The 25240-nt window shown below is 41.5% G+C and overlaps 1 protein-coding gene across 4 annotated transcripts in view; it reads left to right on the forward strand.

The window, feature by feature from the left end:
• The window catches only part of LOC130531980 (protein argonaute-3), a 30743-nt gene that overhangs the window by 4257 nt on the left and 1246 nt on the right, over positions 1-25240 (forward strand). The window contains exons 2-19 of one of the 4 annotated variants that reach the window (XR_008952242.1): positions 5653-5824; positions 5977-6097; positions 6301-6509; positions 7140-7276; positions 8720-8854; positions 8955-9042; positions 9434-9581; positions 9738-9857; positions 11450-11593; positions 12176-12309; positions 12462-12646; positions 13464-13623; positions 13997-14087; positions 14214-14408; positions 14574-14708; positions 15094-15195; positions 16353-16552; positions 16700-16866. Coding sequence is in view for 3 of the 4 variants with exons in the window: in XM_057044153.1 (XP_056900133.1) it covers positions 5653-5824; positions 5977-6097; positions 6301-6509; positions 7140-7276; positions 8720-8854; positions 8955-9042; positions 9434-9581; positions 9738-9857; positions 11450-11593; positions 12176-12309; positions 12462-12646; positions 13464-13623; positions 13997-14087; positions 14214-14408; positions 14574-14708; positions 15094-15195; positions 16353-16552; positions 16700-16808 (2585 nt within the window). In the remaining variant the exon portion in view is untranslated. Of the gene's footprint in view, positions 1-5652; positions 5825-5976; positions 6098-6300; positions 6510-7139; positions 7277-8719; positions 8855-8954; positions 9043-9433; positions 9582-9737; positions 9858-11449; positions 11594-12175; positions 12310-12461; positions 12647-13463; positions 13624-13996; positions 14088-14213; positions 14409-14573; positions 14709-15093; positions 15196-16352; positions 16553-16699; positions 23520-25240 lie in introns of those variants that run through there. The other 3 variants (XM_057044153.1, XM_057044154.1, XM_057044155.1) reach the window with 3 other exon arrangements.

The following is a 25240-nucleotide window of genomic DNA, read 5'->3' on the forward strand; positions in this document are numbered from 1 at the left end:
CATTGTGAAATGTTCATCTGCACATTTGCTGATTCACAGTGAATGTAAAATCATTCAAAGATGTTTTTTTCTTCCATCCAGTCACAATTTTCAAGCAGTGCTGGAGTCCAATTGCTTTCTCTTTGTCAGCTGTTTCACACATGCACTGAAATTATCCAGAGGAGGTCTGTTTTAGAACACAAAAGTCTTCATTTGTTTGACCTGGACTCGATTCTCTTGGCTGTAGAGTCCTCACTCCAAGTGAGCTCATGCTTGAAGACACGTTGAAGACCTAGCCATCTTACAGTATCCTCCATTAAGTGTTGATATAGCTCCCTGGCTCAGATCCAGGAATTATGGATCGTTTTCGTCGTGTAGAGTGATGAGAGAACATATTTGGTCCGTCCAGCCCCTGCCTAAAACCATCCAGGATACAAAGACCCTCATGCTATTATTGGAGAGTTTGATGTTTCAGCAGATTGTCTCATAGGGTTTGGATCAAACTGAAAACAAAAAAAGTAGCAGCTGCAATTATTTGAGCGTTGGCTTGTTTTGATTGAGATGTATTTGTTAAGGGGCATGTAAACCCTCCGTGACAGCAGCCAGCCTGCCCAAGTCAACAGAGAAAGTCAACAAACACTAGCCTGTCTGCGGTTCTGCTCAGCTTCATCCACAAACAGAGGCCGTATGACCTGATTTAACATTTTCTAGTCAGCAGTTTGACGCTACATTATTGATTAGTACACTATTATTTGTGCGTGTGTAGCACTCTGGAGTAGTGGAGGCAGGGCCTGGGGTGCGTCATTCCTTCCCCGGCAGATATCGCTCCGTCTTTGCATGTGCGTGTGCTCCTCGGTTCTGCGTGCCGTGACTAACGCCATTGTGCCTTCACGCTGAACTTTGGCCCTGTTCCCAAAGATCTGGCCTCTCTGGATTAGAAACATAACAGCTGTATTGTGTGTGTTCTTGCATATACGTGGACATGTGCACTCATTAGCAGTGCGTGTGTGTTTGTGCTTTGAGGGATGTGGCTGAGGTTAGCAGGGACTCATCCGAGCTTCTCACTATGCCTCCTATTTGCTTCACTGGCCGCTCTACACACTGCGACTATGTTGTGCTGGATGGCAGCTGAGAGAAGTTATTCATATTTACTGTTGCACGATGTTCATGCTCTATGAAACGCGAAATTATTTTGAGATTTAATTTACTCTGTGTCTTTGGCCTAGTAAAACTCAAGAGTTGTGAAATACGCCACTTAATGTATATGATTGATGTCGCACACCCTTAATTTTAGGGGGGGGTTGTTGGAATTTGGTTGAATCCATTCTTCCCTCTGCCTGAGAACCGTCCTCTGTGCCATCGGCTGCAGCACAAGCCCAAACCATGATCCATCCATCCCCATGCACAACAGTTGGACAGGGGTTGTCTTCACCAAATGCGATGCCCTTTGTTCTCCAAACTCACCTTTGCTCATTTTAGCTTGCAACCAGTGTTCTAACCCCGTCGGGTGACAGGACTGGTTTCCAAAATGCACAAGGCTTTTGGAGATTGTGCTTTTGCCAAATTCTCATGCTGAAATTTGTGGCGAGGACACGGGAGAGGCCATATTTGTACAGGTGTCACTGAACAGTTGAACAGTGTACCACAACTCCAGAGTCTGCCAAATCTTCCTGGAGGTTTTTTGCACTCAAATTTTGGTCCCGACTTCTTGCTTTTCTAGCGATCCCATGAGCACCTTCACTGTTCCTGTCCCTCTTACTTTTCTTTTCTTTATTATATGATGAATGAAGGAAATGGCTACCTGAAAACACTTTGCTATCTTGCCATCATTGTTGTGCAACAAGATAAGTGGTGTCGGGGTATTTATAAAGGATGCAAATCCGCATCGCCTGGTGTTTTCTGATGATGATAGTAAACAAGCCACAGCCCTAACAGGCTAAAAATGACCTGATAGTTGAAGTTGTTTTAGAGCACGGAAGCCCCAAGGATCTATTTCTTGTGAAAGGTGCTGCTTTCCCTTTTTAATCTGAAATTATACACAACAGAAAATACACTGATGTTGCTTAAAATGTTGTTTCAGAGACAGAGGAAATGTGACGGAGAGAGAGGGAGAGACATATCCAGAAAAAGATGTGTGGATATAAATCCAGGAATCTAGAAAGAGAACCAGAAAAGGTGATCTAGAAAGAGTTCTCAATATAGGGATCCAGACAGAGATATAGAAAGAAGGCTCTAGAAAGGGAGATCTAGAACGAGGCATCTAAAGAGTTCGAGGGCCTTAGAAAAATGTAGATCTAGGGAGCTATATCTTTGGATGTGAATCGAGGGATCTAGAGATGTAGATATAGGGACTGAGATTTAAAGATTGAGATATGATGATCTAGATTTAGAGATCGAGATATAGGGATCTAGAGTTAGAGATTTAAATCTACATTTCTATAGCGATCTAGAGATGTAGATTTAGACATGTAGGATGTAGATGTAGAGGATGTAGACTGGAGGTATAGAGATCTAGATTTCAGATCTCTAGAAATGGAGATCTAGATTTCAGATCTCTAGATAAGAATAAGGATAAAAGACTTTATTGATCCCACATCGGGGAAATTGCACGTTACAGTGGTAGGCCGTGTTGTACAATACAGAAAAGTACTAAAAGAAAAAAATAATAAAAAGACTCTTATATTATGTACATTGCTATGTACATTGTACAGTATATACAGAAATTAAAATTATGTACAGGAGGAGTGTCGGACAGTGTGAAGAAAAAAAAAAGAGGTGCAAATAAGATGTGCAAATAAGACATTCCAGAGGTAGGATGATTAGTTAGTGCAAATATGCCAACCCTGGGTTATTGGTGCTACAGTTAAGTGTTGTGCATGTTGAACAGTCTGACGGCAGTTGGGATAAATGACCTGCGGTAACGTTCCCTTTTCAACAGTCTGCTGCTGAAGGAGCTGCTTAAGGCCCCCACAGTCTCGTGTCGGGGGTGAGAGGGGGTGTCCATAATTGATGTCAGCTTGGCTAACATCCTCCTCTCAGCCACCTCCTCAATGGAGTCCAGAGAGCAGTCCAGGACTGAGCCAGCCCGTCTGACCAGTTTGTTGAGTCTCTTCCTGTCCCTCTCTGAGCTTCCACAGCTCCAGCAGACCACAGCATAGAAGATCACCGATGCCACCACAGAATCATAAAAAGTCCTAAGCAGTGACCTGCACACTCCAAAGGACCTCAGTCTCCTCAACAGATGAAGACGACTTTGGCCCTTCTTGTACAGGGCGTCTGTGTTATGAGACCAGTCTAGTTTATTGTTGAGGTGAACACATTGAGGTGAACACACACAGAACAGATATAGAGATATAGAGATCTAGACTGAGATGTAGATGTACAGATCTAGATATGGAGCTGTAGATCTGCACGCAGAGCGACAAACTCATCTCATTGCAACAGATGAACACAGACGTGTTTGCTTCACACTCTTCCAGTCAGCAAGTTGCTACACTGCTGAAACCTCTCAAACTCCTACAAGCTGTTGAAACGCATGTGCTACCAATTAAGCAAATCATAGTCGCACCAGTTCAGATTAGCCTGATGGCTTTCATGGTATTCCATGTAAAAGAGCTTTGATTTCTGTCAACTCCCTTAAGTGCGACCTCAAGAACTGAGACTCATCCTGATATATAGGTGAATAGTTATTGCGTGTCCGCTGTAATTATCTGAACAAGCTTTTCTTTACACACACTTGCTGTTTCCTACTCAAAAACCCGGGTTTTCCTTTCATCTTTTGTCTTGAATGGCTTGAATGAGTGTAGATTTGAGGTGGAGTTTGCATTATTCGCTCTGTTTCCTCAATGGTCAGAGTGGGGGAACATTAAGTGTGATTGATTAGGATCACATTAAATATCAAGTCAATTCTGTTTAAGTAAATTCAACATGCCAAGTTGAACGTCCTCATATATTGTCTGCCTGCCATGTGCATGACTGTTCCCATTGGTTTTCAGTCGGCAGTAATCATCATATACAAATGCTGCCCTCAAAGGAATGAATGATGTTTATGTCCTCCAGCCTTAAGGCTTATTATATGGTTATATATGTTGCTCAAGAAGAACAGCTACTCATAATTCATTTGCTCGGATCTGCTTTAAACTTTTCTGTCAACGTTGGATGTTGCACAATCTCAGAATTAGTTGGTGTAAATGTGAAGACTTCAAACACACGTCAGGAACTGAGCTGTTGACTGTATATGGGAACTACACACACTCAGTATACAGTTTATCTGTTATGCTCCTACTCTGATGTTATTACTGGGTTTATCATTATTACTTGGATTATCACTGGACATTATATAGTAAAAACCTTAATACTGTTCAAGATTTTGTCATCTTCCTCCCCTCTGAAGCAGTTGACCCTGTGTTTTTTCCAAGGGGCCCCATGAGAATTACCAAAACAAAGATGTGTGTGGACATTTTTGTGTAGGAGGGACGGTTCTGGTGAACATTTGAGACTTTACTCTCTATTTTTAGTTGACTCTCCTAAACTTAAGCCAGCTCTGTAAATTTAGCCCAACCGGGGTAGGATTTGAAAAAGGGAGCCTGACAGAAGGTGCAGGGTTTTAAAGGGAACATGTAAGCAGGAGTCATCATGTGTGCTCTAACCTTGGCTTCTGTTGTGTTGGGAGAGTTTTCTGAAGTGCTCTTTAGCCTGATCCAGGACTCCAGCGTCGCCAAAAGAGTTAAGACTGTGAGTCAGATCTACTGGTGAATCACCCTCAACTATAATTCTCATTTCAGTGACACATTTGTGGTACAGACGAGGAAGTGTACTAGGACACAAAATGTTGAGTGAGTGGAAGAAACCTCAACTTGGCCTTTGTGGGTTTTTTTGCAGTATTACTAATGTGAAAATCTTAAACGCTATATGTTTAATAAAGGTATGACATCATGGACAAGACATTACAGCCTTAAACTTAAAAGCTAAATGTATGGCTCATTCATTTGCTTGGACTTTTTTCATTTGAAGTGACTCATGTCTGAGACATCTCATGAGTCTAGTGTGAGTTTTCTGGGTTGTTTTTACTGGCAACTTAGTGGCAAAACATAGAATGAGTTTCTTTTATTTGGAAGCTCATTTGTCTTGAGCTTTTTCCTGAACAGCGTATATTTTCTGTGGACCAGATGAGCAGCCTTGAGTTGGGGGAGGGGGGGTGGAATCAGCCTCCTCCTCCTCGTTTTTTTTACAAACAATATAAAGTAGCATGTTTATTTCACTTTTAAGTGATTAGAAGTGACAGCTGCTGACTGTCCAAGTTAAATATGCCCCTTGGTTCTGATGTGTGTTGACATCCGTCACTGCAACTCTCTGTAATTGTTAGCATCATGATCCTCATTTATCCTTTTAAACTTTGGTATACGTTTGCTTTCAAAGTAACTGTTCAGTGCACAATTTAGACTGGATAAAGTGTGAAATTGCCTTAGTAAGTGTATGGTCATATATACAATGAATAATATGGACATTTTCAAATAAGCACTGAGACCTACTAGGAATTACTTGTAGTCTATGGTGTTTGTATAGTGACATGAGAACGGCCTAATAGGAGGGCTTCTTTATGTGTGAGACTGACGATTATGATGTGTTGTTTGATAGAAATGACAGAATTGTCGTTGGGTTTTCTCTTCTCAGGAGCCGTTGGGGCCCAGTCCCTGTTCTCCATGCCTCGACGGCCTGGATATGGCACCATGGGGAAGCCTATCAAGCTGCTGGCCAACTGCTTCCAGGTGGAGATCCCCAAAATAGATGTATACCTTTACGAGGTGGACATCAAGCCTGACAAGTGCCCACGTAGAGTCAACAGGTCAGATCATCCCGCTACATAGCGATTTCAATGCTTATAAAATAAAATGTTCATTGGAAAACACTAAGGTTGATTCCCAGAGTCCAGTACAAAGATTATGATGAAGAAGAATTCTAAATGACAAGGACTAACATTGACTCTGTGTTGTACAGGGAGGTGGTTGACTCTATGGTACAGCACTTTAAGGTGACCATTTTTGGAGATCGCAGGCCAGTCTATGATGGAAAGAAGAGTCTGTACACAGCCAACCCACTGCCTGTGGCACCTGCAGGGGTGAGATAAAGATCAAGAAACATCAGAACCTGGACACATTTCTGTCTATTACAGTTTGAATGGAAATGCAGTGATAACCTCAGAAGTTCAGCACTATTTGACCAAAATAATATACATATAGCACATTAAACATACACACAGAGAAAAAATAAGCATTTATGTGTTGCTTTTAAGTGCTTTTATTTGTGATGCCCTCTCCCCAGGTGGACCTGGACGTCACACTCCCAGGTGAAGGAGGAAAAGATCGCCCATTCAGAGTTTCCATTAAGTTTGTTTCTTTGGTCAGCTGGCATATGCTTCATGAGGTGCTGACTGGCCGCAGCATGGCTGAGCCCCTGGAGCTAGACAAACCTATCAGCACCAATCCAGTGCATGCAGTGGACGTGGTGCTGCGACATCTACCCTCAATGAAGTGAGCCGCGAATCATTTTGGTTTTACCTTAGCGTCTGTCAGTGCATTGGGAAAGCAGCACTAAATAATTTCCTTATCAAAAGTGTACTCAAACCATTATACTTTTTCGCATGCAGATAAATTTAAAACAGAAAATCCAATTCTCAGATGCTCATAAGAATTGATGGTGACAGCAACACAAGAGAATCTGGTCCTGGTCCAATGAAATATAGCTAGCATTGTCTCAAAGCAGAGTGTTGTGTTGTGCTGTCTCATACCGGCTTTCAGAGCATTAAAAAATGTCTATAACTCCTTGCATTTATCCCTGGGCACACCCTCACTGGTGCCTGTAAGAGCAACATATTCACGTTGTCACTGCAGAGATCTCTGAGAGGATATGTGTGCGGCCAGTAGTTATTAATATCTCTCCAAGGGAAGAGTAATACAGGTTTAATGGTGGCCAGGTGCTCTCACCACTCTTCAATTTACCTTTATGTAGCTTTAAGGCTGCTAGGAAGTAGGTAAACGTGACACCATATAAGCAAAGTCGAAGTCCCATTCTACAGTATTCATCGTGTCTTTCATCTTGATCACATGACCTTTGCTGTCTTTATGTAGCTTAACTGTAAATTTTTGCTTTTCTCCAAAAAGGTACACCCCTGTGGGCCGATCGTTCTTCTCGGCTCCAGAGGGCTATGACCATCCTCTGGGAGGTGGAAGGGAGGTCTGGTTCGGTTTCCATCAGTCCGTGCGGCCTGCCATGTGGAAAATGATGCTTAACATTGATGGTAGGGAAAATATTCAATCTTGTTAAATTTTGCTCGAAATTAACGCTGATGCGGTAAAATTGATTTACAAACATGCTTGTATTTCACTGTTGAATAGAGAAGAGTTATGTAAATCTCACATCATGCTAGGTATACTGTATATATTATTTGCACGTGATGAAATGAATGATGTGATGTTTATGGAAAGCTTAGCCACATTCTCTTAGCTCTTGCCAGCAAGTGCAGGCTCGGTCCTATTTCTTATGCTTTTTCTGCGTCGTTGGTCCTGAGGTTGTTCAAATGAGCCAGACCATAACAAAAATATTTTTTTCCCCATTTCTAGTTGAGTGAATGTTGGAGCGAACTTTAAGTGCCTCTTCAAAGGTTACATGATAATTGCATTTTATTCCTGTAAAAATAGAAACGTTGCAGCACTTATAACAAATTTATTCCTAAAAGCATTTCTCATGAAAAATGTAATAAATGTAAACCTACACTATGCACCCTTACAGTCTTAGGAATCATGCTACTTACTTGTGAACCTCATTTAACTAAAGAAGTTACTCTGTCAAAATGAATGGAATGTTTAAGGTGTCTGGACTGATGATTAGTCGATGGGCAGCTCAGGCTGAAAAGCAATCATCTTTGATTAGTACACAACATTGGAGCCCAATTAATCATGATGTCATGGTGGCTGCTCCTGTTGTGCCGGTCATGTTCCATAAATGTCATTGTTTATAATTGTTGATCTGTTGTCTTTAACACAATGGATCCTTGTTGGCACAGACAACCAGCAATTCAACAATGATTGTACACAAAAGTATTTGTTAACAGCTGTCGACATGAAGTCGGTGTGTTTACCGTGCACATTTAGCACTATATAACTTAGAAGACCTTTCAAGACAAGTCATGCTAACTTTGGCACCAAATGCTTGCTGTCTGCTAGAAAATGTAGCTGTTAAGTTCATGCTGCGAGCAAAGATGTGGCACTCTGTTTCGGCCTGTTACAAGAACAAGTTCAAGTTACATTTATATTATGTTATTTAAATAAGAGATATTTATATATGACTCTAGGGATGTTCTTTAAATTCAAATGTAAGATTTGTATGGATGCTGTTGTTCACATGTTACGCAGCATTTTATTTGTCTGAATTTAAGTGAATAAATTCTTAATCTGAGTTGTTTTTTTGAGAAACATTTTCCAGGCAGGCCTTTATTTTGTTGGCAGAGTGAGTTGCAATTTAGATTTGATGCAATGCACTGATGTTGTTTGTTATATATTGTTCTCATGTTGTCATACAATTTAGTCTTCTGGGGCAACTTACCTGAGAGATTTGTCTTAAAGTTTGTCTTTTTCCCCTCTGAACAATAATGGTGGTGGCAATGCTACTGCCAACAGTTATCACGATAATGATAGTTAGTATTGTAACACTGACTTGATCTTTGGTTTTTCTGTCCTTGTAGTGTCTGCCACTGCCTTTTACAAGGCCCAGCCTGTCATTCAGTTCATGTGTGAAGTGCTCGACATCCACAACATCGATGAGCAGCCTCGTCCACTCACCGACTCTCACAGGGTCAAATTCACCAAAGAAATCAAAGGTAAATCCCAGTACATTGCAAATGTTCAGGTATGAGGATGAGCAGCTGTTCCCATTCGAACGTCCTTAAAAACTCCTACTCTGCATATTATATTCACCAGGCTTGAAGGTGGAAGTGACACATTGTGGAACCATGCGGAGGAAGTACCGTGTGTGCAACGTGACCCGTCGGCCAGCCAGCCATCAGACGTGAGTCAGTCTCCGAATGGCAAGGGATGAGAAAACACTGGGTGGAGTCCTTGGATGGGATGTGTGTGGGGAAACATGGACCAAATATGGCACTTTCACCAATTTGCCAGATACTGGCTGATTCATCTGACAGTGATGCAGTCACCATTAGTCATCAGTACAAGAAGTAGCCATTGCAGGTTTTCAGGGATTCATCCAGCTATTCATGGGACAGAATAATGACGATAGTAATCCATTAGTTAAGTTAAATAAACACATTTGATGATAATCATGAATGGTAAATCATGAATCATGTTGTCATGCTATGGCTTTAATTTTACACTTGTGTGATATTTAGTTCATCTGTTCTAGCAGTGAAAATTCTTTCTTTTTATTTGTGTTTATATCACAGGTTTCCTTTACAGCTGGAAAATGGTCAGACTGTGGAGCGTACAGTAGCCCACTACTTCAGGGAGAAGTACAACCTGCAACTTAAATATCCACATTTGCCTTGTCTACAGGTGGGCCAGGAGCAGAAGCACACCTACCTGCCTTTGGAGGTGAGGAGGGGCAAGCATAATATATATATTTTTTACATTAAAATGTAAATGTAAAAATGTAATTCTCACAAAGCTAAAAAAACATCATAGCTGGCAGTACCTTATGTAAAAATGTGTCTTTTCCACCCTTAAATGCATTCCTTTGCTTTGCGGCAGGTGTGTAACATTGTAGCTGGCCAACGGTGCATTAAGAAGCTGACTGATAATCAGACCTCTACCATGATAAAAGCCACAGCTCGCTCTGCACCGGACAGGCAGGAGGAGATCAGCAGGCTGGTAAGTTGTCGATGTTTGTAGGATGGTTACTACTAATTAACATTTTAATACACTTGCAGTTTTTTGTCTACTGTATTTAAGAAAATGCCTGTCATAATATTTAAAGGTTGACATGGGAGAGAAACGTGCTTCTGCTGCCTCTGCAGCGTAGCGTGCATGGGAGATTGACAGACACTATTGTGCTTCTGACCATGATCAGATTAGTGTATATGTTGTGCCTGTTGTTTTGCTATCTGCTCTGAAGAGAAATGACTGGCAGCTTCATTCCAGTGTGAGTGAAACTCACAGTACAGAACAGATTTGCTGAGGTAGATTGACAGCAAAACAAGCATGGACTGTCTATCAGAACTATATTTAAAATTATTTTTTAATGAGAAAAATATGGCTATTATGCCAGTTACCCTGATCGGGTACTGTTTAAATTAATTTGACGATGTCACACAGTGCACAACATTACAACATTTCACCTTTTTACAAACCTCTAATGTAGACGATTCAGTCAAAAAAAGAGTTGCAAGGAGATCTTTAGTGTAGGGATCCAATTTAAAGTTTGGAGGAAATCTGAGACACTCAGAGGGACTATTCTTAAAAAACAAACAAAAAAAACCAACTTTATTTCATGAGGGCTACAGAATCATGATAACGTAAAAGGATTTCACATTAAAAGAGAATATACATAAATAGAGCTGGTGAGGCAGCAACAGTGTATTACTAGAACAATAAGCATTGGAATACATCTATATGTAGAATAGAGCAGGGCAAATGATGAAGTAATGCTGCTCAGTACTTTACACCTAAGATGCTCATTCTGTCATATTCATCTATTTATCCTTCTGTACACTATCTGAGAAATGATTTCCTCCATGGATGGTCCATAGCACCTGAATAGAGTCAAGTTGTCAAAAGTCAATGCAAAGTCAATGCAAACGCATATACGGATGCAGATGCAAGTCGGCCGGTGCAAAAACTGAAACAAGTAGCACGAATCCTGTGAATATGTGGTAGGAGTGAAATTTGCCACATCACCTGATTTGCCTGAAGTTGAATACATTCAACTTTTCAGGCAAATGTGCCTGCTGGTGTGCCAACAGAGTTGAGCTGGTCCACATCACAGCAGACAAGCTGGTGTCGCTGTCTATGGCCACCTGGGGCTATATATTACTCTTTTTCTGTGCAATAAAATAGAGTGGCCATTGCAACAAGACTACTGTAGTCTGCCTACTAAGTTGTGGTGTATTTGCAGCTCTTGGTTGTGATGGACTCCCAATTGGTCGAAGTTTCTTATTTATAATTTTATAAAAAGTAATCTGCATTATCTTGAGTCTTTCCGACAGAACATATTGTGGGTTCAGAAATTTATTGCACTCCCAGGGTACTTTGCAGGTGCCTAAAACTTAAGTTTAAACTGTGTAAAGTCATGATGAACCCAAAAATAGTGGAGAGATCCAAAGAAGAAAGGGCGTTGCTAGTGATACTCGCAAGAAATTCATGTCATTCTTCTTCTATACATAAATGGGTTTCATACAAGGTTCTCCTGAATTAACACGGCCTGTCTGACATTCCTTTGTTCCCATTTTTCCTTTTCCCCACAGGTGCGCAGTGCCAACTACGAGGCAGACCCTTTTGTGCAAGAATTCCAATTTAAAGTGCGCGATGAAATGGCCCATGTGACGGGGCGAGTGCTACCTGCCCCCATGCTGCAATACGGTGGCAGGGTGAGCACAGAGCCCTTTATGGTACCCTTCCTTTAAATCACGCCCATTCTCTTCGTTTGTCTGCTTCGTTTTCTACTTTCGTAGCTCTAACTGTAGTGCCATATTGGTAACTAACTCTCTGTCTCCTGCTTGCTTGCTTGTTTGTTTGTTGTTGTTTTTTTTACAGTTTATGACATATGTGTTGTGGTTTATCCTCAGTGCTGGTATTTTCTATTTTAGATTTTTTTTTAAAAAAACACAGTCTGAAATTTTAGGCTTGGACTTGTTTTTGCTTCTTATTGAGCATCTTACTGAGACTGAACCACAGTGCATATATATATTTATTTATCATTTGTGTAATTGTGCAGTGAGGAGGATAACGCCATACTACTTTATGTATAATACACTCATCATTTGATCGAATGAATTATAAATTCTATCGTGTAGAAGCCAAAGTTGCATTTAGTACATATAAAATCCAAAAATAAATGTTCTTTGTGTGGGTTTTGTGTAGATGGGTGCATGCACAGTAATGTTAAGGATGTTTGAACGCGAGCTCTATTAATGTATGAATGTGCTGGCATAATTAAGAGTGCTCGTGGTGTGACTGCAATGTTGTTTTAGAACCGCACCGTGGCCACGCCTAGCCACGGGGTGTGGGACATGAGGGGCAAACAGTTCCACACTGGGGTGGAGATCAAGATGTGGGCCATTGCCTGCTTTGCCACACAGAGGCAGTGTCGGGAAGAAATCCTCAAGTATGATTCATAATGTTTTAGATTATATATGAGTATTTTGCATTGTGGAGATCATTTTTATTTATGCTTGCTCACATTAAGACATGTACGGACTTGTAAAGTTTATTATTTTTGATTACTGTTTTATTCTCCTTGCCTAAATCTTTGTGTAGGGGTTTCACAGACCAGTTGCGCAAGATCTCCAAGGATGCTGGGATGCCCATCCAGGGTCAGCCATGTTTTTGTAAATATGCCCAGGGAGCGGACAGTGTGGAACCCATGTTCAGACACCTGAAGAATACCTACGCTGGGCTGCAGCTTATCATCGTCATCCTGCCTGGAAAGACCCCTGTCTATGGTTAGAAAACATGTTATATTGTATTAGAAACTGCCCAAGTATATTGCAAGATTAAAAAAGCAAAAGGGTATGCTGCTAATCCTGTGTTTTGACAGTTTATACTTTTAAATGTATGTCAGTGTGCGAACTGTACTAAGGCTACTATTGTTTGTGTGGTGCTATCGAGGTGTGTGCATTTTGAATTCAACTCATAACCCAACATCGACATCAGATAAAGGGTTTTAAGCCCACGTACTTATTTTGCTGCAATTTTGTCGTGATAAAGACTTATTTGGTTATAACTTCATGCTGTAGTCTGTATCTCAATATAACAAAGAGAGTTTTCTCATTATAAATGAGAATTTATTTCCTATCAATTTATTTCATTATCTATAAATAACAGAAACCTTTGTTTTCAAGAGATAATTATCATGTCTGTTGATTGCACGCTGGTTTGGTCCACCCGATTTTCCTACTTTCAGATGCCGCTAGCTTTAGCTGTAGCCTAGCTGTAAATGACACCAAACTTAAATGAAGTGCACGTTTAGGACCATTTACACCAAACTGGGCTCTGATCTGGCATTTTACCATGTGGGGCACAGCTGGACCAGACAGCGGCATACAAAAGAGAAATAAATGAATGAGAAAACAGACTTTATTATCTTGAGATAACAGACTAGTACTGTGTTGTCACAAGAATGTGGCTGGAAAATAAAAAATAGGTACAGTAGGTGGCCATTCTTGACTTCCATAAAGGACACCTTAATTTAACTGCTTGTTGTTTTTTCTAAAGCTCGATCACTGCTTGGTAATTTGGTGCTTTTCTCATCATTCATAGCTGAGGTCAAACGTGTGGGAGACACCCTGCTGGGCATGGCCACACAGTGTGTTCAGGTGAAGAACGTAGTGAAAACGTCCCCTCAGACTCTCTCCAACCTTTGCCTCAAGATCAATGTGAAGCTGGGAGGAATCAACAACATCCTGGTACCTCATCAACGGTTGGTCTTGTTATCCCTATCCTTTATTTAGTGAGAATCTTCAGCGGTACATCGCATTTGAAATAATTTTACATTCACCAATAGACCCTTTCAGTAATTTATTGTAATATATACATACACGTGCGCTGTTTATAGCTTCACTGTAAATGGACACTGCTGCCAAAATCAGTTAATCTTTCATCTTGCGTTTTTTTTGTGACTTGTTGCACAAAATCGTCCTTTTCTCAAACAATGTGTTAAAACATACAACTCGCACAGAAAACGAGTGTAAATGACCTGCCAGAGGTCTTTTTGCCAGTAAACGAATGCAGCAAGTATTTATGCATATATTAAAAGAATTATTAATGAAGTAATTATCTTTCTTTCTAAATAGTCCATCAGTGTTTCAGCAGCCAGTTATCTTTTTGGGAGCTGATGTTACACATCCACCTGCGGGAGATGGAAAGAAGCCTTCAATTGCTGCCGTATGTTTAACATTGATTAAAACTTTCATTCTTGGTTCTGACACTATTTTTTGAGTCTTTCCTGAGCAAACGCCATCAGTTCTCTTATGTTTATGCTTCCTCGTCTCTTTCACCTCTTTCATCCAGGTGGTAGGCAGCATGGATGCCCACCCCAGCAGATACTGTGCCACTGTGCGGGTCCAAAGACCCAGGCAGGAGGTCATTCAGGATCTCGCCTCAATGGTGCGGGAATTACTCATTCAGTTCTACAAGTCAACCCGCTACAAGCCCACCAGGATCATTTTCTACAGAGATGGAGTATCAGAGGGCCAGTTCAGACAGGTCCACTCTCCTTTTCCTTTCTGAAATGTGCATGTGTACAGGAAAGTGTACAAAGATCTGTAAAATAAAAAATGTTTTACTGTACACTGCAAAAAAATTGAATTTTTATTAGTATTTTTGTAAATGATTACAGTAAAAAAAACCATTCTTCTTGACTTTCTTCAGGTGCTGTATTATGAGCTGCTGGCCATTCGTGAGGCCTGTATAAGCCTGGAGAAAGAATACCAGCCGGGCATTACGTACATCGTTGTGCAAAAACGCCACCATACACGCCTATTCTGTGCCGATCGCAATGAAAGAGTAAGTCTCCACCATTTTGCAAATGCAATAAAGGCAATAAAGCGTGTTTATGTTTTACTGCTATTTTTGTTCTGTCCTCATTTTAAATACTTCAAATCAGTTCGGTAATCAGTTTCGGTTCTAACTAAAACTTTCAGCCTCTTAACCCTCGTAAGTGCCTTCAATTAAAGCCTTTCAATGAATGCATGAGGGTTCAGTTCAAAACAAGAACAAAAATGCTCCAATGTCATTTTCAGTAAGGCCACTCCTGTACAAAGAATTTGGCTTCCGCTGGTTGATAATTATTGAAAGGTTGTGTAATTACCGGTATGTGCATTGAAACAGTTCTATCTGTTGAGAGCTCTTTTTTTGTCAAGATAACTGACCTTTACTTTGTGATTGTCAGGTTGGACGCAGTGGAAACATTCCTGCTGGTACTACTGTCGATACAGACATCACTCATCCCTACGAATTTGACTTTTACCTCTGCAGTCATGCTGGAATACAGGTTAGACACCCCCCCCCTCCCAAAAAAATTAGAAGTTTATTGTAGTAATGTTTATGAACCAATATCTTAAAGGTTTGTTTAATGTTTACAAAATTCCCATTTTAGAAATGTGCTTTTTATGTGACATTTTAGTTGCATCTAAAGGATACAAGGATTTTTAGGATTTTAATTTTATAGTAATAATGTCTCACTTAAAACAATATCTTGTATTATGGGTGGAACATTTGTGTGATGGTTAGGAGTCAGTTTTAATGACACTAGAAAAAATAAATGATTCTGAGTGCACGTAAACAAGTTCTTCTGCATCAGAGATCCATCTCTGACGAGACACACACAAATAATGGCATAAGAAGTTTGTGTAGATTCTCAATCATCCGGGTCCATCCAATTAAGATCTCTGCGTGGACTGGACTTGTTAAGGGTTTGTTAGGATTGCACATGCTCCATAACCCAGTGCTGGCATATGACCCTGGAACAAAAGCAGCCAGGAAAGCTGGCCACAGAAGGCAACGAAGAACTGCACATCTTATCTGCACCATAAGTGATGAGGACTATGATTATGAGACGGAAAAAAGCTCTGCCATTATCCATCTTCCTGTTGTTTGAAATGCCAGGCTGGCATCGGACTCTAGCTGTTTATGTGATGATGTAGGTCAACCAGAAAGGGGCCCTATTTTACCAACTAGTGTTGAGGAAGAGCACACGTTCACGTCAGTTATTTGATTTTCTCCAGTGCGTGTAAATTGGCACAAGCAACGAATTCTGTCAAGACAAAGTCAAATTTTAAGCATCGTTAGGTTAAACTGCGCATGTAAACACAGGGCCTCACTGCCTTTGCTGTGTGGAGTTTGCATGTTCTCCCCATGTCTGTGACTTCCCTCCACAGTCCACACATGTGTTCGGGGATAAGCAAATTGGTGACTGACTTGGTTGTCAACGTGAGTGTGAAAGATTGTTAGTTTTTATGTTTCCTGGTTGTTATTACATGTTGCCATGGGCTGCTGACTGGCCCAGATTGTAGCCTGCCTCTTGCCTGAAGACAGTTGGCATCGACTCCATCTCCCTCCCGACTCCACTAAGGGATAAAGCGATAGCAGTTGGATGGGATGCTATCTTGTATTACGGATATATGTAAGGATATGCCGTTTTTCGTGCAGGGTACCAGCCGTCCATCTCACTACCATGTGCTCTGGGATGACAATTGTTTTACTGCTGATGAATTCCAGCTGCTCACCTACCAGTTGTGCCACACATATGTGCGCTGTACCCGCTCAGTCTCCATCCCTGCGCCAGCCTACTATGCCCACTTAGTAGCCTTCCGTGCTCGCTACCATCTGGTGGACAAAGAACACGACAGGTGAGTGCCGAAAAGTAAAGTCCCTCTCTTTCTTGCTCTATCGCTCTCTCTTTTTCCTAGACTGGATAAAAAGGTTTCCTTGCACAACTGCTACTGCAATTCCATCCATTATAATCCATTTTATGATTGTTCCTCTCCTCTCTACAGTGCCGAGGGCAGCCATGTGTCTGGTCAGAGTAATGGCCGGGACCCCCAGGCGCTGGCCAAAGCAGTTCAGATTCACCATGACACTCTGAGGACCATGTATTTTGCCTGAGCTCCACGTTGTTGGCACATCCTTAACACACAGATCCCCATCGTGCACACCTGGTTAAGTAAGGAGTCTCCGCCCCCCCGTACATTTATTGAATCCGGACCTGACACTGTGCAGAGCGAAGCAGGGAGGAGTGAGGCAACCCACACTGGACTGAGAATGCAAATGCTGCTTTAAAAACAAATGAGACAGAAACACAGCACTATTATGCAATACTAAACCAGCCAATTGATTTGTTTCTCCCTTTTCACACCCCTTTTTCTCTTCCCGGTTGATCTTCACCGTTGTCCCCTTTCCTTCCGGTCTAGTGTCTAGTTTTTTCTTTTTTTTTTTTTTTTTTTAACTTTTTTGTGTCTACTAATCTGTCGTCATCTACAGTACCTCAAGTCAGTTTGAGCAGCAGCACTTTTACATTCGGTGAATCTTACTGACTCTTCAGTGTCAGATGTGCAGGAGCCGGAGGAAGGAACGGTCAGATTTGGATGTTGTTTGGCTTGTTCTGGTCACATCATTGTTCTAAGGTCCTTCTAGCTACCACTTAAGTTTTCACATTGTCCTTCTGTTTCTGATGTGTTCCCTTCTCTGCCTCTGGCCATCACTGGGCTGGCAGCATGTGGTTTGAGCACACTGCCACCTGTTGGCCATGATATATAAATACCCTTCAGTAATAACTAGAAAATGTTTTCACCTGTTTTGGTTCCCCCCCTCCAAAACCTCTTTTTACTGGGATATATATCCTTTCCCCACCTGAAACATGTGTGGATTTTGTTTTTTTAAGAAAAGGTTTTTCTCACAAAGTATGTGAAATGTTTTATGATTTTACCATTTTTACAATTTAAGTCATGTTTTTTAATATTGGTAGCCATCAAGCAACCATTGCTAGACATCAGTTTTCTTTCATTTCTACATGTAATTTTCTATATGTTGCATTTCCCCCCAGTTTTGGGTTAATCGGACTTCATACCAATAGTTCCTCTTGTGCAATAATTATTTAAAGGTAACAGAAGATTCAGTTTCAGGATACACAGTCGAACAGTTATGCATTTTCTTTGAAAGAATGATAGATGCTTCTTTGTATTGCTACTCGAGATTATCAATCAGTATGGTTTTCTGGATTTGCCCTCACATTTGGTGCATCTGCAGCTTCAATGATTTTTTTAATATTTTTACTTGAATTTAAGGATCTTTTTGCACCTAATGTTTGATAATACTTTAACAGGCATAATTTCAGAATTCTTGACAATGGGTTTACTTATGAATCAAATTTTCTTTATTCTTATGCGTGACAAATCCCATTGTTTTAACTGCAGCATATAGCTCAATCCTTTAAGAGGTTGTATTGAAGTGCCTGTTGCTAATGGTCAGAGTCAAAAGCCACATAGGACATTTTATATTGTCGGGCTGAAATTATATTTGAAATAATGGACAGCGTAAGATGGTTTAAACCAAGACAGTTTCACTTGATGCCTCTTGTTCTCAACAGCAGTCTCCTGACTTTTATAGACATCTCATTCAAGATTTTACCGCATCTACATTTGTTGCGTTGGCATCTAAATCGGCGTTCTTTGTTTGGCTGGTTTGGAGTAGTGCTCAAAGCTTCAATCATCACGGATCAGGCTTGTCCAAGTTTCACAGACACGGAGTTGTCGGCATTCTAATTTACGGTAATGCTTCCAATGAATTGTAAGCAGATTTTAAATTCAACAACAAGCTATGGTTTAATGTCCATGTAACAGGCCCAAAGAGGCAACTGGCTTTAGAACACAGCTGAGTTTATAGTCTCCACTTAGCTCTGCTGTGTTACTGATGACCTGATCAGGGTGGTTGCCTGCGCTACAGGAGCTACATTCGGGGACTAAACACAGGTGGTGCTAATGTCTGAATTAGGAACTGAAAGTGAACCTTTGTGCGATCGACTCTTGATGAACAGACAAGTAGGGTCTAAAACTATAGAATCGACCTCACGCGGAGGAACGGTGAAGGTCCCCGTGCTGTGGTTGCCGCATTTGCACTGTTGATTCAGAACAGTCGCTGTCAGACTTTCTTTGAGACGTACACGTGCACCCGCTGTTGCATTTCACAGTCAACCCTTCCAGCTGGAAGCCAGTGAGTTTTAGCTTTTGCGTTTTCACCTTTGTCTGAAAGACTTTCTAAAAGCCAGATCGAAAGTATATTTGTAAATTTTGAATTATGTAATGCATACCACTTATTTTTGCTAAAAGATAAAAAAAAGGTAGTGTAATTATTAATCTCAGTAATAGATGTATTATAACAAGTAATGTTTTGAAAAGATATAACAAAGTTTAAATGTTGCAATAGACTGTTGACTTGTTCCTGTGTCAGTAATATATAATGTATGTGTGACCAGTGGTGGGCTTGTGGAAACTTGTGATGTGTGTTGGGACCGTCATACTCGTATAGGGATGTGGACTTTAACCACCTCTTGCCTAGATGTACTTGGGGAAAAGCTGCAAGCTGCTTGTTTTTGTTCAGTAGTTGCAGATATTTGCCATATTTGGGGCTTTGTCAGAGGGGACAGATTCACAAGTGACAGTACAACTGCAAACTACTCTGAAACGCATGGTGCAGATATTCCTGTTGTAGCAACAGTCGGAGGAGAAGAAGGTGGAATGAGTGAGCAGAGCAGATGTTTCCTAAGGTGAAGTCCACTAGAACTGGTGCTGGTTCCTGCTGCTTATCACAAGGGAGAGTGGAAAGAGAGGAATGTGGTTTAAAAAGTGTTGTCAGTCCATTTCAAAGGCACGTGTGATCCAACAGTATCACAAGGAGGAGTAGCACTTCTCTTTTTTGCTAAACTCTTTGGGATTAATTGAGGATTGCAACCTTCTTTCCTCCTCATCAAATTCCCTATTACTGCTTAAGCTGTTCACAAATACAAAGTGTTTGCCTCCTGGTGAATCTGCAGTGTGACAAAGCCTGTAATCTCATTGTTGCCCATTTCCTTTGCTTCTCAACTGTGACGCCCCCTCTGCCAGAGGACAACATTGTGTGTCTGGACAATCCTGTTTGATCCTCCTGGGAGACATGCCAGAGAAAAGAGCTGCAGGTCAAGAGTAGGGCGTGGCCCGTCAGACACTGGATTCAGTCTTGCACCCCAGTCGTTTTAGAAGGGATCAAAGATCAATGATAAATCCGTGTGATGGGTTGTGTTGGAACATTATTGGAGGCTAATTACAGGATTCATTTTAAAATCCAGCATTTTTGTTTGTTTTGTTTAAAATGCGGCCTGGAGAGCAGTTAAACATGTTTACATAATGGGTGTATTTGTCTTGCTTGAAACTAAAATTGCATCAGCTCAGCTTTTTGCCCAAACATGAGCAAGGCTATTTAGGGACAGATGAATTTAGACCTGATGTTTAATTTGGCCTTTTTACCCCATCAGAAGACATGTTTGGTGCGTGCCAGGGGAAATATATGTGCTAAATGTTATTAAAGTGGATTGACTTGACCGAAGCAATGTTGCCAGTTCTGGGGAATCTTGAAATGGAAGCAGCGGAAACGGTTGATGAAAATTGGCTAATCCACACAAAAGCATCTCCGTCTCTGGTCAGTAAAGGGCGCGGCCAAGTTATCGATCAATTTTCCAGAGTTTGCTTGCGCTGTTTGTGGCAACAGGTAGCAACGGAGTGAGAGAGTCCACGGAAAGTGCCTTTCCTCTTGATGGTGCTGTCATTTGAGAGATATTAATGTTAAAAAAAGAGAGACTAACAGCTTTTCCTTTTCAAGAACACACTGCAGTGCAAGATTAGCTGCATTCACACACACTCACTGTACATTTTGTAAGAGAAATGAAATGCAAAGTTGTGTTTTTCACGTGTTTTCAGTTTAAAGCTTATAATAGAAACGGCACACGAGCCAAGTACGTGGTTGTGATTGAGCTTTTGCTTCATAGCTTTTAGTGTCTTGGACCAATGGTCTCGGTGGTACAGTGGAATGTGTACGGGGGGGAGGCAGAGAGAGGGTCATAAGTGACACTTGTGTGTTGTTGTGACACAGCCCAGCCCATGAATGATAAACATAGCACAGCACTTTAGAGACTGCCACGCTGTCCCAGCAGCCCCCTCCTGACCATGAGGAGTGGGAGGATCCCAGCCTTGGAAGGGACGGGTGTTAAACGGAGCAGTCAGTCCTTGATACCGTGCCTCATCCTCTAGTGACTTTGACGCCAGCTCGGCTCGGTCGAGTCGACCTGCTCTCAGATGGCCATGTACGCTTTGTCACAGCTCAATCGGGGCTGGGTGTCAACCTGTTATGATTGGTTCCTCTTACGTAGACATTGGAACGTTGAAGCCGCTCCAAAGCAAACCATATTAAAATCTCCGATTTTTGCACTGATGAAGCACGGTTATCTCGAAGGGCTTTTTTTTTTTTTTTTTTTTTTGTGGAGAGGTCACTCAGTCTTTGTGAAGTGAATTTGAAGTATGCCATCCTGTGACTATCATCGACGAAATCGGCAGAACCGGCATCAGTATTGAAGGTTTACTCCCGATTCCCAGCCCTGGCAGCAGCAGCAGCAGCCCACGGCACTCCATCGTCCTAGTGCAACACCCTGCCGTGCGCCGTGTCCCCGGCAGAGGAAACATGTGCCCAGCAGCATCCCGTGTCTTAAGATGGTTGACTTAAAAAATCCAAGGGTGGTCTTCACTTCAGTGGGCACCTTTTTTAGGCCAGGGGGTGAAAAGTTGGAATTACAAGAGATCTCTGAAAACACTGCACCTCACTTACCTTGGTATGCTGCATATGTTATACTACATGAAAGTAAAACTGCAAATTGCTATTATAATTACATATAATGCTTGAGTAATGCCTGATAACTATTAACTATTTTAGAGTTAAAATAAGTAACTGTAAAATATATATATATATATATTCTGTTTTGTCTTAACATTTATCCAACATTGACAAATTGTTCTTGAGCCGACTTTTTTTGTTGTTGTTGTTCTTGTCCTATTTAAATGTGGTGTTCTTTAAATTTATATCAGAAATATATATATGCGGAATATTTTATGACGTATTTATTAAGTGCATTCAAGCGGCTGGAGTGTCCGCATCGTTTTTTACAGCATGGTGGGGGCGGAGCCAACAGGATGAGGCCGTTGGCCCCTCCCCCTCCATGTTGAGGCCTTATCCTCCTAGACACGCAAGCACAACAATATGGAGGGGGTGGAGGATGGGGACGAAGCAGAATTGACCTGTCGGAGCAGACTTTTTCAGTCCGGTTCTGATGGGTGTTATCGGGTCAGCTGCCCCTCCCCTCCTTTATTGATCTTTAGCCTCTGCTCTGCTTTCACTATTTGCAGAGGCCAACTACCAGCCCCCACCTGTTGCAGCTCATCTGTGACTAAGGGAATCATTTCTCAGCCACACTGACCGTTTGGTAGCTGACTTTTTCTCCATCCCAAGCTGCTAACTGGTACGTTAGTCATGTGTTCTCAAGCAGAAAACGGTTTTAAAAGGAAGTAAGGAAAGGTGCAGGAACAGCAAGAATGTTTGGATTGCAGTGAATATATTAGCATAAATATTGCCCCCCATCCCCAAATTTTGAATGATCTCTTGTCTCCTGGTTACTTTTCCTTTGTGAAACAATATTTTCCAAAATCAACCAGCCTCATTCCACAAGAGCAGCCTCAGCCTTAAGTGTGTTTTTTCCTCCTAATTACCCAATTTTCCTATTTCTGTGATACTTTACAAGTCTATGTTGTGAAGGAAACGTGTTTCCATGCATGATCTGCTGTGGAACCCCCCCACCGGCAGCTTCAACTCTTCTCACTTCTCATGAAACCACTACAGAACTTGGTCAACTGACAGAAGAACAATTGTAAGCTTTCACCAGTTTTTAGCGCCGTCTGACGCAGGTGAAGCTCTGTTTGGAGACATAGCTTTGCATCCTTGACTCGATGCCTCATAAATTCACTGTGTGCATTAAGAATGCTGCTTAGTTTTCATCCGTCTCCATGTCAGCCTAAAATAACTGCTCATAGTATTGTCACTGTCAGCGATAGCAACTAAATTCAGCCATATTTTGGGATGCAGTAGGATTCACGCCCGTCGGGACCTTAAACTTCCTCAGAAATGTTGGAGCTCAGAGACCTGTGACTGTAAAAACAACCAGGGATGATTCGCGTCGCTCTCCCCTTCAGAGAATCAGAGTAACCGAGCCTTCAAATGTCAGTCCACTTTGGCTGTTTCCTCCCACGGTTATCAGCTCATCGCCTATTTAAATTCCATCACCATTCCAGGAATGTCCTTGAACCAAATATTGCACAACAGATGAGGCTTCTAATGTGCTTTCCTTTTCTTTTGTATACATATTTTGGTTTTGAAAATGATGGCCAAGGATTTCAGATGATTTCTGGTTGTAGAGATTGTCATTTTTTACTTTCTTTTTTTTTTTTTTAAATCTATGTAGCATCACAGTTTTATTTACTACTCAAGATCTTGGGCTCTGATACCTCTGAGGGAGTTCACCAGCAAATGGATGTACATGTTAACTCATGACCTGTCACCGCCTGATGATTGATGTCGAAGGTGCTCTGTATGTTGCAAAGGCTCTGTTGTACCAACAGGTTTTTATTGTTTTGTTTTGTTCTAATATTTAACTCTATCCTAGGTTGTTGGTCCTTTTAAGTGTTGCTTTGCTTCAGTTTGAAGTGTATCTTTGACTAATACTTGCAATAAAATGCTTTGCTTTAACTCGGGGTGCTTGGTGAATTTATGAATATTTTTGTATGGGCACAAAAGGTCAATTTCTCTCATATTTTGTCTGCAAATCCATCTCAATCTGGTGGTGAGCACTTCTACTTTGCTGGGATCATCCACTGCAGGGATGTGGCATATCAAGATTACGATCAGACAGCGTGAGTATTGCCTTGGGCTGCCCAAAATAAAAGGCCACTGTACTGAGGGGGCCAGAAATCCAGCCAGTATCTGGTGTGACCACTAGTTGCTTCACGCAGTGCAGCACATCGCCTTCACATAGAGTTGAACAGGTTGTGGACTGTTGCCTGTGGAAAGTTGGTCGACTGCAGCTGCTCTGGAATATGGTTCATCAGTCAGCCGTGCTGTACACGCGGTTGACCACTAGGGGGCATATCAGCGCCGACTGCTCATTTATTATATATAAACACGCAGTAAATGTGAAATTAACTTAGTTTATGTTCCAGTTGACATCCAAAAGTCTGAAGTAAACTGCAGATAGATCAATTGGTCTTTATTTAGCCAAGACCATAAATAACTGTGAAAATCTCTGCACCCTCAGTATTTACTGCGATGAACCCTGGAATATGGTTCATCCGTCAGCCCCAGGCTGCAAAGCAGTGAAGCTTTTCTCCCATGAAGCTGCTTGTTTAATTAGACACAGAGCTTAGCTGTAAATCTTTTAAAAAAAAATATATAGCCACAATTGAATGTGCTAATTATCTAAAACATCAGAATTCTGAAATATGCCATTTGCTATATTAATGCTATTTGCAGCCAACTACTGGATGGAAACATGGAAACCACAAGCGTGTATTAAGGTTGACCAAGCACTTGACTGTAATTACAATCCATCAGCACTTCCTCCCACAGTCCAAACATGCATGTAGGTCAGAGGTGAATTGGCTCCTTCTAAACTGACCTCAGCATAATACTCATACTTTAGTACTTAACACACCAAAATAACACGGTTATAGTTATTTTTTTCGACCTGAATGACAAAGAACGTTCACTGAAACAACAAAATGAAATAATTTCAGTGAATTTGCTCTTTTCACCTGCAACAATGTGACCGACCCTGGTAAAGTTGGAGGGGGAAAGAAAAGGATCATTCTAATTACCGGTAAGAAGGAAATTCAATCATGCAAAAAATGCTGTTTGAGCTTTCGCCACTAGAGGGGGCCGTTCACAATAATAACGTAGTGGCGAGTCGTTGTGTGCTTTTGCGTGCGTGACAGGATGGGTGTGTGTTTTAGAAGGTGAATGCAGAGGTCAAGCACTAGAGAAAAACTATGATGGAGTCAGAATTGGAAACATAAAGAGCCCAAAGGAAGAGAATTACACGTGGAATGGAAAAGATTAGGTCTGATGGCACAGTTCCATCTTCTGTCACAGGATGTTACTTGTGGTCCCCACTTAACCTTTAACATCTGCTCTTCCTCCATCCAGGATGTCGAATAAGCCTATACGTGCAGCAAAAAAAAAACCCAAAAGAGCATAACACAGTCTTGCACGTGCACACTAATGCCTTTTCTGTCAGAGAGACATGCTCGGTCACGTAGAAACACTTTAGAAATGCCGACAGCGTCAGACTGCAGATGATGAGCCGCCGTCTCCAAATGGACATCCCAGCATCAGCAGGAAGAGCAGAACAGCAGCACAGTCAGCAACACCTGCTGATCGATAATAATTCTGTCTTTATGAAGGTTCTGGAAGCA

The sequence above is a fragment of the Takifugu flavidus genome, chromosome 10, assembly GCF_003711565.1.
Source record: "Takifugu flavidus isolate HTHZ2018 chromosome 10, ASM371156v2, whole genome shotgun sequence".
Lineage (NCBI taxonomy): Eukaryota > Metazoa > Chordata > Actinopteri > Tetraodontiformes > Tetraodontidae > Takifugu > Takifugu flavidus.